The sequence below is a fragment of the Oncorhynchus kisutch genome, linkage group LG4, assembly GCF_002021735.2.
Source record: "Oncorhynchus kisutch isolate 150728-3 linkage group LG4, Okis_V2, whole genome shotgun sequence".
In the NCBI taxonomy this organism is placed as follows: Eukaryota; Metazoa; Chordata; class Actinopteri; order Salmoniformes; family Salmonidae; genus Oncorhynchus; species Oncorhynchus kisutch.
In genome coordinates this window covers 43,420,133-43,432,291 of record NC_034177.2, presented here as the reverse complement: position 1 = coordinate 43,432,291, position 12,159 = coordinate 43,420,133, and the positions used below count along the sequence as shown (strand labels likewise).

General features: G+C 41.2%; 1 protein-coding gene across 2 annotated transcripts in view; it reads left to right on the top strand.

Annotated features, from left to right (window-relative positions):
- The first annotated feature begins 1,496 nt into the window (after positions 1 to 1,496).
- LOC109889559 (bcl-2-like protein 13) overlaps positions 1,497 to 12,159 on the top strand; it is a 41,427-nt gene continuing 30,764 nt past the window's right edge. The window contains exons 1-2 of one of the 2 annotated variants that reach the window (XM_020481070.2): positions 1,497 to 1,724; positions 2,787 to 2,966. In XM_020481070.2, coding sequence (XP_020336659.1) covers positions 2,849 to 2,966 — 118 coding nt within the window. In that variant the 5' untranslated portion in view covers positions 1,497 to 1,724; positions 2,787 to 2,848. Of the gene's footprint in view, positions 1,725 to 2,786; positions 2,967 to 12,159 lie in introns of those variants that run through there. The other variant, XM_031823001.1, reaches the window with a different exon arrangement.

The following is a 12,159-nucleotide window of genomic DNA, read 5'->3' as shown; positions in this document are numbered from 1 at the left end:
ACGACCCTAAGCACACAGCCAAGACAACGCAGGAGTGGCTTCGGGACAAGTCTCTGAAGTTCCTTGAGTGCCCCAGCCAGAGCCCGGATTGAACAATTCTGAATAGAGCTGACAATAGCTGTGCAGTGACGCTCCCCATCCAACCTGACAGAGCTTGAGAGGATCTGCAGAGAAGATTGGGACATACTCCCCAAATGCAGGTGTGCCAAGCTTGTAGCGTCATACCAAAGAAGACTCTAAGCTGTAATCACTGCCAAAGGTGCTTCAACAAAGTACTGAGTATTGCTTCTGAATAATTATGTAAATGTGATATTAGTCTTTTATCTTTTATACATTTGCAAAAATGTATAAAAACCTGTTTTTGCTTTGTCATTATGGGGCATTGTGATGGGGAAAAAACGATTCAATCAATTTTAGAATAAGGCTGAAATGTAACAAAATGGGGAAAAAGTCAAGGGGTCTGAATTCTTTCCGAATGCACTGTACATAGTCACTGAAGACAGGTCACTTTAATGTTTACATAATGTTTTACCCACTTCATAGGTATATATTGTATTCTAGTCTATGCTAATCCTATATTTAATTCTGCTGTACACACCTTTTCTATTGGTATACTGTCCATAATGTCTATACACACCATCATATACATTTACATTGAGTGTGCAAAACATCCATGACATAGTCTGACCAGGTGAATCCAGTTGAAAGCTATGATCCCTTATTGATGTCACTTGTAAAATCCACTTCAATCAGTGTAGGTGAAGGGGTGGAGACAGGTTAAATAATGATTTTTAAACCATTACACAATTGAAACATGGATTGTGTCATTCAGAGGGTGAATGGGCAAGGCAAAAATATTTACGTGCATTTGAACGTGGTATGGTAGTAGGTTTGTGTCAAAAACAGATTTTGATTTGATTTCTGGAAGATAAAAAAACGTCTTCCTCATTCACAATCAATCCTTTCTATAGTTCAGATTAAATCATTTGATATGATTAACCAATAACAAAGAGAAATGCGGAGAAAAAGGTAAAGCAATTTTACCAGTTGTTTTTACATTGTCATTATGAAGACACCTATTGGATAAATGGTTCAACTCCTGTCTTGCTGCGAAAAAAATTTGAGCTAGTTTTCAGGCCTTGTTTATCTGATTTGATTGGTCCCAAAAACAGCAGACCTGGCAACCCTGGTTACAACTCTCTTTTTGGTCTGCGTGGAATCATTTTATTAAATGTTTTAATTTTTCTTTCTGTTAAGTACAATATTCATATCAACTGTATTGGAGTTTTTTTTTCCTATTAAGAAATTTGCACATTTAATTTGAGGATAATTTGATAACAGGGTGGATAATCAAAATACATGATATGACACCTTTTAATTTTTTACATATTATAAATACAGCAAACATATGAGTATTTTGTTATTTACCACGAGTGTGTTTATGCAATTAATAAATTAATCAGCTAAATTAAATACATGAAAACGCCCTTTGAACTCTCCACAAACTGAGGCGCATGTTATAGTCATGATGGCTACCCAGCCCCTAAATTAGAGACGTGAGAGGCAAGTTTTTGTTGGAAAGGACCGATATAAAAAAAACTTCGACACACCCTGGTGACATCCATAACTGTTTTGCCACTGCTGGTACTGGTGTGTGGAACGTGTTTCAAGTTTTGTTGCTCAGCACGTGCATTTGTCAGGACTGCATTTGTCTCTGGAAACGGGTACGTCTTGTGTCATAGTCTAAGATAATGTCTTAACGATAATGAACTTTCTCTTCAATTGTAGTGCCATATTGATCTTTGACGGACCCTGCTTTTTTAAGGTTAACCTACACTGAGTGTACTAACACTAGTGAGTAGTACACTAGCTAAAGGTCGCTGAATTTGCTAACGATTATCGCGGGTATCGAACAGTACTCAAATGTTGACTTATTACTGTGACAACTTGATGGTTCATGCCCAATATGTGTTGTGAAAGGTGCTTTGTGTTTGGATACACTGTCTACTGAAAATGTAGCTATCATATCACTCATGCAAACAATTGCCTTAAGAGTTTGTAGTTGCAGTGCATCATTGCAGTTGCACCATGATATGAATGGTATGATGAGATAGTGGCCAGGCTGTGCTGTTAATGAACAGATGTTGAGTTGTTGGTGCCTCAGGCTTAGTCTCTGCTGCCTGTGTCATCCCCATACATGCAATCCAAAAAACAGTTTTGACCATGTGTTTTTGTGCCTCATGACAGGACGAAATGTGCACAATGCTTTATTTGTAGATGTCCTACTTTGTTTCTGACCTTACACCATATATGCTCTTACTAACCTTACACCATATATGCTCTTACTAACCTTACACCATATATGCTCTTACTAACCTTACACCATATATGCTCTTACTAACCTTACACCATATATGCTCTTACTAACCTTACACCATATATGCTCTTACTAACCTTACACCATATATGCTCTTACTAACCTTACACCATATATGCTCTTACTAACCTTACACCATATATGCTCTTACTAACCTTACACCATATATGCTCTTACTAACCTTACACCATATATGCTCTTACTAACCTTACACCATATATGCTCTTACTAACCTTACACCATATATGCTCTTACTAACCTTACACCATATATGCTCTTACTAACCTTACACCATATATGCTCTTACTAACCTTACACCATATATGCTCTTACTAACCTTACACCATATATGCTCTTACTAGATACCTTGACTGTAATAACCAGTGTGCTTTTTTTTCTCTACTTTCAGAAGTTTGATCTTTTTCCACATTTGACTGCATGTGCCTGAGAGTCTGACCCTGCATATCTTCAATGGCTGCCTTGTGCTCCACCTCTGTGCCTGAGGGTTTCCACTATGAGACTAAGTACATTGTCCTCAACTACCTGGGCCTCCTGCCCCCCTCCCAGCTACTGTCCACTGCTGGTGGAGGTAAGTGACACTCCCACCAAATTAGGATGGGGAAGATACTGGAGATAGGAGGGACTGGCTGCTTCCCGTTCCCAATTCTCCACCATTAGCACACTCTCCATCATGTATTTAAAATTGGTGTAAGCGTTTTTGTTTAAACCAATGCGAGAGCATGTACGAGTGCACACTTCGAGTAAATAATTGGAGTGCAGACTCGTCTATACAGATTGCCTGCCAGTGCCCATCCCCCTTTTCATTGGCTCTCATTAGAAATATGTAATTGCTGTCTTGGTTTCTGGCTTGAAAACCTGCCCAGTAGCTTTAGTACAGAGGCTGTCCTGTATTCTGTCTGGGTTGAGCGAGTGGACCGTTAGTCTTTTCTTGTCCTAATTCTGGGAGCTCACACAAACATGGTCAGCACGCATGTGTCACTCAAAGCTTCCTGGAGTCCTACCATGCCTTTATAGAATGGATGGGCAGCTTGGGCTGGCACCACTTCCAAGCATGTTGGTATCTCTACCCTAGTTATGTAGAGACAGAACAGAATCAAGTAATGTTGACAGTAGAGTTGGGCGATATTACAATGGTATAATCTATCAACGATGATTGGCAACATGCAGTAAAGAATGGAGTAGTGCAGCACACAAGCGACATTCAGAGTAATCTGCCTATTCCTATTTGATATATAGCCTATTTCAATAATTGGACTCGGTTCTATAGGTCTACAGAACGTAGGAGAGGAATGTAGGCTAGACAGAGTGGAGAATTCCACCAAAGCAGTGCAAAAGGTCCAGTCAGAAAATATAATCCCGCTGTCTTTCTCTTGCTCTATTTGTTTTTATAATGGACACTCCTTAACTATATTCTGTTTAGCTGTTTTCAAAAACCTAGGCAATATTCCCTTCTCCATTCAATATGACTTGGGGCTAGGCTACGCTTTCAACGATTTATGCGTGCATGTTTTTTCTCCCGATCAAACAATGAATGCATTGAACAGAGTTCCATCTAAAAAAGATGTTTGAATAGCATAAAAACGTAATAGGGCCAGGGTACTAATAATGAGAGAACAAACCATATCAATATAGAAAAATCGAATGACAAGTTTAAGCATATTAAGAAAGAAATGATATGTGAGGGGCAGGAAAATCCATCCATGTGAGGTTGAAAACCAAATGGCCAATAACCTATCCTCTTACTAGGCCTAATATAAAAGCTTTACGTTTTATAAACAGAAGCCAAATATTCCCAAATATTCAAATAGCCTAAGGCGGCACTGTTGTCCATTTCAAAAAGAACAAGAATGAAAGTGTGAGTCTTATAGGCTGGTCTCAATCACAGCTTTTATTAGAGATGATAAACAATAGCCTATTAAGAGGGGAGGATGAGGTAAAGCAATTTATTATCCAGTTCTGAAGATGGTAGACTTCGCTTCTATCCAGGTTATAAAATCATGGGCTAACTCACTACAGTAAGGCATGTTCCTCGTCAGTTGACTGTCGATTTTCTCCTTGTGAGCGAGGCACACACATACCTGTTCCATGCTGGATCTCCACCAGAAAATAGTTTTAGAAAATATTTGCCAGCACTTAGCTTCTGCCCAGGCGTTCAACAATTTTTATTTTTATTTATTTTTTAATATATTTTTTTCACTTTTATTTAACCAGGTAGGCCAGTTGAGAGCAAGTTCTCATTTACAACTGCGACCTGGCCAAGAGCAGTGCGACACAAACAACAGTTACACATGGGATGAACAAACGTACAGTCAATAACACAATAGGGAAAATCTATATACAGTTGAAGTTTATATACACCTTAGCCAAAAACATTTAAACTCAGTTTTTCACAATTCCTGACATTTAATCCTAGTAAAAATTCCCTGTCTTTGGTCAGTTATGATTTTCACTTTTAAGAAATGTGAAATGTCACAATAATAGGAGTGATTTATTTCAGCTGTCTCATCACATTCCCAGTTGGTCAGAAGTTTACATGCTACCAAATACTAATCGAGTGTATTGCCTTTACATTGTTTAATTTGGGTCAAACGTTTCGGGTAGCCTTCCACAAGCTTCCCACAATAAGTTGGGTGAATTTTGGCCCATTCCTCCTGACAGAGCTGGTGTAAGGTTTGTAGGCCTCCTTGCTAACACACTCTTTTTCAGTTCTGCCCACAAATTTGCTATAGGATTGAGGTCAGGTCATTGTAATGGCCACTCCAATACCTTGACTTTGTTGTTCTTAAGCCATTTTGCTACAATTTTGGAAGTATGCTTGGAGTCATTGTCCATTTGGAAGACCCATTTGCGACCAAGCTTTAACTTAACTGATGTCTTGAGATGTTGCTTCAATATATACACATAATTTCCCTGCCTCATGATGCCATCTATTTTGTGAAGTGCACCAGTCCCTCCTGTAGCAAAGCACCCCCACAACATGATGCTGCCACCCCCGTGCTTCACGGTTGGGATGGTGTTCTTCGGCTTGCAAGCCTCCCCCTTTTTCCTCCAAACATAACAATGGTCATTATGGCCAAACAGTTATATTTTTGTTTTATTAGACCAGAGGAAATTTCTCCAAGAAGTACGATCTTTGTTCCCATGTGCAGTTGCAAACCGTAGTCTGGCTTTTTTATGGCGGTTTTGGAGCAGTGGCTTCCTCCTTGCTGAGCAGCCTTTCAGGTTATTCCAATATAGATCTCGTTTTACTGTGGATATAGATACTTTTGTACCTGTTTCCTTCAGCATCTTCACCAGGTCCTTTGCTGTTGTTCTGGGATTGATTTGAACATACTTTGGTGCAAAAAGTGCATCTCTAGGAGACAGAACGTGTCTCCTTCCTGAGTGGTATGACGGGCGCGTGGTTCCATGGGGTTTATTCCTGCGTACTATTGTTTGTACAGATGAACGTGGTACCTTCAGGCGTTTGGAAATTGCTCCCAAGGATGAACCAGACTTGTGGAGGTCTACAATTTATTTTCTGAGGTCTTGGCTGATTATTTTGCTTTTCCCATGATGTCAAGTAAAGAGGCACTGGGTTTGAAGGTAGGCCTTGAAATACATCCACAGGTACACCTCCAATTGACTCAAATTATGTCAATAAGCCTATCAGAAGCTTCTAAAGCCATGACATAATTTTCCAAGCTGCTTAAAGGCACAGTCAACTTAGTGTATGGTAACTTCTAACCCACTGGAATTGTGATAGTGAAATGATCTGTCTGTAAACAATTGTTGGAAAAATGACCTGTGTCATGCAAAGTAGATGTCCTAACCGACTTGCCAAAACTATAGTTTGTTAACAAGAAATTTGTGGAGTGGTTGAAAAACGAGTTTTAATGACTCCAACCTAAGTGTATGTCAACGTCTGACTTCAACTGTATAAGACTCCAGCTTCAGTGATTTTTGCAATTCGTTCCAGTTGTTGGCAGCAGAGAACTGGAAGGAAATGCGGCCAAAGCAGGAGTTGGCTTTGGGGATGACCAGTGAAATATACCTGCTGGAGTACGTGCTATGGGTTGGTGCTGCTATGGTGACCAGTGAGCTAAGGTGGGGCTTTACCTAGCAAAGACTTGTAGATGACCTGGCGCCAGTGGGTTTGGGGATGAATATGAAGCGAGGGCCAGCAAACAAGAGCATACAGGTCACAGTGGTGGTTAGTATATGGGGCTTTGGTGACAACTGATGGCACTGTGATAGACTGCATCCAGTTTGCTGAGTAGTGTTGGAGGCTATTTTGTAAATGACATCGCTGAAGTCAAGGATCGGTATGTTTGGCAGCATGAGAGAAGGATGCTTTCTTGCAAAATAGGAAGCGGATTTCTAGATTTAATTTTGGATTGGAGATGCTTAATGGGAGTCTGGAAGGAGAGTTTACAGTCTAACCAGACACGTAGTTACAGTGCCTTGCGAAAGTATTCGGCCCCCTTGAACTTTGCGACCTTTTGCCACATTTCAGGCTTCAAACATAAAGATATAAAGCTGTATTTTTATGTGAAGAATCAACAAGTGGGACACAATCATGAAGTGGAATGACATTTATTGGATATTTCAAACTTTTTTTAACAAATCAAAAACTGAAAAATTGGGCGTGCAAAATTATTCAGCCCCCTTAAGTTAATACTTTGTAGCGCCACCTTTTGCTGCGATTACAGCTGTACGTCGCTTGGGGTATGTCTCTATCAGTTTTGCACATCGAGAGACCGAATTTTTTTCCCATTCCTCCTTGCAAAACAGCTCGAGCTCAGTGAGGTTGGATGGAGAGCATTTGTGAACAGCAGTTTTCAGTTCTTTCCACAGATTCTCGATTGGATTCAGGTGTGGACTTTGACTTGGCCATTCTAACACCTGGATATGTTTATTTTTGAACCATTCCATTGTAGATTTTGCTTTATGTTTTGGATCATTGTCTTGTTGGAAGACAAATCTCCGTCCCAGTCTCAGGTCTTTTGCAGACTCCATCAGGTTTTCTTCCAGAATGGTCCTGTATTTGGCTCCATCCATCTTCCCATCAATTTTAACCATCTTCCCTGTCCCTGCTGAAGAAAAGCAGGCCCAAACCATGATGCTGCCACCACCATGTTTGACAGTGGGGATGGTGTGTTCAGGGTGATGAGCTGTGTTGCTTTTACGCCAAACATAACGTTTTGCATTGTTGCCAAAAAGTTCAATTTTGGTTTCATCTGACCAGAGCACCTTCTTCCACATGTTTGGTGTGTCTCCCAGGTGGCTTGTGGCAAACTTTAAACAACACTTTTTATGGATATCTTTAAGAAATGGCTTTCTTCTTGCCACTCTTCCATAAAGGCCAGATTTGTGCAATATACGACTGATTGTTGTCCTATGGACAGAGTCTCCCACCTCAGCTGTAGATCTCTGCAGTTCATCCAGAGTGATCATGGGCCTCTTGGCTGCATCTCTGATCACTCTTCTCCTTGTATGAGCTGAAAGTTTAGAGGGACGGCCAGGTCTTGGTAGATTTGCAGTGGTCTGATACTCCTTCCATTTCAATATTATCGCTTGCACAGTGCTCCTTGGGATGTTTAATGCTTGGGAAATCTTTTTGTATCCAAATCCGGCTTTAAACTTCTTCACAACAGTATCTCGGACCTGTCTGGTGTGTTCCTTGTTCTTCATGATGCTCTCTGCGCTTTTAACGGACCTCTGAGACTATCACAGTGCAGGTGCATTTATACGGAGACTTGATTACACACAGGTGGATTGTATTTATCATCATTAGTCATTTAGGTCAACATTGGATCATTCAGAGATCCTCACTGAACTTCTGGAGAGAGTTTGCTGCACTGAAAGTAAAGGGGCTGAATAATTTTGCACGCCCAATTTTTCAGTTTTTGATTTGTTAAAAAAGTTTGAAATATCCAATAAATGTCGTTCCACTTCATTATTGTGTCCCACTTGTTGTTGATTCTTCACAAAAAAATACAGATTTATATCTTTATGTTTGAAGCTTGAAATGTGGCAAAAGGTCGCAAAGTTCAAGGGGGCCGAATACTTTCGCAAGGCACTGTATTTGTAGTTGTCCACATATTTTAAGTCAGAACCATCCAGAGTAGTGATGCTAGGTGGGCGTCTGCGGGCAGCGATCGGTTGAGGAGCATGCGTTCAGTTTTACTTGCATTTAAGAGCAATTGGAGGCCACGGAAGGAGTGTTGTATGGCATTTAAGCTAGTCTGGATGTTTGTTTAGTGTCCAAAGAAGGGCCAGAGATATACAGAGTGTTGTCATCTGCGTAGAGGTGGATCAGAGAATCACCAGCAGCAAGAGCGACATCATTGATGTATACAGAGACAAGAGTCGGCCAGAGAGTTGAACGCTGTGGCACCCCCGTAGACTGCCAGAGTTCCGGACAACTAGCCCCCTGATTTTACACACTGAACTCTGTCTGAGAAGTAGTTGGTGAACCAGGCGAGGCAGTCGTTTGAGAAACCAAGGCTGTTGAGGCTTCTGATAAGAATGCGGTGATTGACAAAGTCTTGGCCAGGTCGATGAAAATGGCACAACTTTGGTTTTAGCAGTTTTTTTGTATATTACAATTTTTATTCCCAAAATGTTTTTAGGGGGTGATACTGTGGTATATCACAATGTTTTATGAGAATATAACCATGATAGGACAGAGGTTGACATCGTTCAACCCTAGTTGACAGTCACTGGCGTTAGGGTGAGAAATGGTTTGATCTACTAAATGGAACCATTACTACCTCCTCCATTAACTAGCCTGAACTGCTCTAAATACGGATGGCGTGATAGCCCATGCAGGAGCGGTAGTCTGGGGTTCTCTGTCTGCCATGTACCACATGTGATTGCCATGGTTAAAGAAGGAGTCTGACTGTTCCCTATGAAAGGCAAAGACCTTTTTGCTCTGACAGGAGGAGCTGGACCTCTGTATTTCCTCTTGTCTGTTTTGTCAGAGGGGGTGGGTAATGTAGAGAAGAGTGCTTGATCCCTGCTTTCCGCTCGGCCCACTCCTTGTTCTGACAGCCGGTTGCGTGCAATCTCCGTAGCATTACTCACACGCCACCGGTCAAGAGAAAAGGGAGGCGCAGGCTGGACTGCTGAACCAGCACCTAGCCTGGCTGGCAAAACCAACAGGGAGCCTCATTGCTTCTCACTGAGTGAGTTTGAGCGGCCAGCTGAGGGTTTAAGGGTGAATGAGACGCTTGATGTGTGGAAATTGGCTGCTGTACTAGGCATTAGACAGCATTACCTGGATAAAGAGTCCTGCTTCCCTTTGACCCATCCCTTTCCTAGAAATAAGTACAGTATTTATTGAGTACTGCTAGTGGATCAGTTCTATTTAATTCTTGATAATGGAATTGAGCAATCCATTCTTACTTTAACTAAGGAGAATTTGCGCTATGCCCTTGTTTCTGTGTTCTTTTCATATGTGTTGGCAGATGCCTTGTTTTAGCTGTGCTGCTTGCTTCCAAACCAATGAGAGCAGGGGGAGGCTAGCCTTGGGCCCAGTCATATAGCTGGCATGTTAACAGCATAGTGGAGTTAACCAAATCCGCTTCAGAGGCAGTGTGAACTGACCGAGCATCATCCACAGCGGCCCAATGAAATCTCTCTGCATCACACTCGCCCCCCCTCCCACGGTCCTTTCTGGCTGAGTGGATGCATTGTTTGTTTCCTAACCAGTGAGTGGGCTGAAGAGATGTGGAGGAGAACAGGGAGGGAGGGATGTGTGCGCCCTGTCATGTGGGTCTCTGCCTGCCTCCAGCAACATGCAATGGATGTTGTGAATAATTCACGTGTGTGTGTGTGTGTGTGTGTGTGTGTGTGCATCTGGGCCTGTAATGAGAGCAGAGCGTGTATTGCTAGAGAAGGTGAGGGAGGAGAGAGCAGCTTGAAAAGGGTGTGTACATTCACTACATGTTTTGCTATGTACGTCTCAGTGCTGTTTGTCCGCTATGGCCTATAGCTTGTTTGGTAATTGGTGTATATTTAATATCCACACCTGAGGGGCCTACACTTAACGGAGAGGGAGTGCGTTGCTGCTACTTGTAAGTGTGACTGTCAAAAAGTGATGAGCATTGAACAATGGTTTAACTTTGCTCTGTAGATTGGTGTCCATAGTCTCCATACAGTACAGTAAAAAAAAAAATTGGTACCTTTTTAACCTAACCTCCCTGTAAAAATTACATAGGCCTACAGTATGTGTATGTTTGTGGCCTGCAGTTATTACACCATACAGTCAGTAAGAGGTTTTGCACATAACTAATGTTTGCACTGTGTATCTGGCTGACTGAACCATATGTTACAGGAATTATATTCCTCTGTTTTTAATACCCAATTAAAATTAAACACTCTGTCAATTCCTAAGAATTTGTAAGACTCTTATTTGTATAAAATGGACAGAGACCAGTCTCAAATATCAACCAGCTGCGTTTATTCTCGAGAGTACTGAACATGATAGTTTACCACAGGTTATAAACTGAAGATGACGTCATTAGTGTTCGTAATACCCCGTCTCATCTCCGCTCCAGTACAATGGCTGTATGGTTCTCAAGACTTAGATACTCTATGACCAGAGCCAAGGTCTGCCTGTGTAGATAAGCATTCTAGCGATAAGTTCATTCATTTCTACCAAGGAACAGACAGTCATTGTTCTAATTCTTGATTATATTTACACACATTATATTCAGTACTAGGGTTTAAAGAAAATTCATACATCTATACAGTAACATAATAGTTTTCTGATTAGTCAGTCCTGATTAAAATGTATACATAATTAGTCATTATTGATAAAAAAAATCCCTTAACACAACTAAATAATGGCAAAGAAGAATATTTGATTTTGAATAGATTACTTCAGGAGCATTAAGCCCTACATTAGTGGCTTGTGAAAGTATTCACCCCACTTGGCATTTTTACTATTTTGTTGCCTTACAACCTGGAATTAAAATAGATTTTTGGTGGATTTTGATTTACACAACATGCCTACCACTTTGAAGATGCAACATATTTTTTATTGTGAAACAAACATATAAGACAAACTAACTTAAGTGTGCTTAACTATTCACCCCCAAGTCAATACTTTCTAGAGCCACCTTTTTGCAGCAATTGCAGCTTCAAGTCTCTTGGGGTAGGTCTCTATAAGCTTGGCACATGTAGCCACTAGGATTTTTGCCCATTCTTCAAGGCAAAACTGCTCCTTCAAGTTGGCTTGGTTCTGCTGGTGTACAGCAATCTAAGTCGTACCACAATTGGATTGGTATCCAATTAAACCACTCACGGTTTGCTTTAGCAGTATGCTTTAGGTCATTGTCCTGCTGGAAGGTGAACCTCCGTCTCAGTCTCAAATCTCTGGAAGACTGAAACAGGTTAACCTGTATTTAGCGCCATCCATCATGCTTTCAATTCTGACCAGTTTCCCAGTCCCTGCCAATTAAAAACATCCCCACAGCATGATGCTGCCACCACCATGCTTCACTGCGGGGATGCTGTTCTCGGGGTGATGAAAGGTGTTTGGTTTGCGCCTGACAGTGTTTTCCTTGATGGCCAAAAAGCTCAATTGTAGTTTTATCTGATCCGAGTACCTTCTTCCATATGTTTGGGGAGTCACCCACATGCCTTTTGGCGAACACCAAATGTGCTTACTTATTTTTTTTCCTTTAAGCAATGGCTTTTTTTCTGGCCACTCTTCCATAAAGCCTAGCTCTGTGGTGTGTACGGCTTAGTGGTCCTGTGGACAGATACTCCGA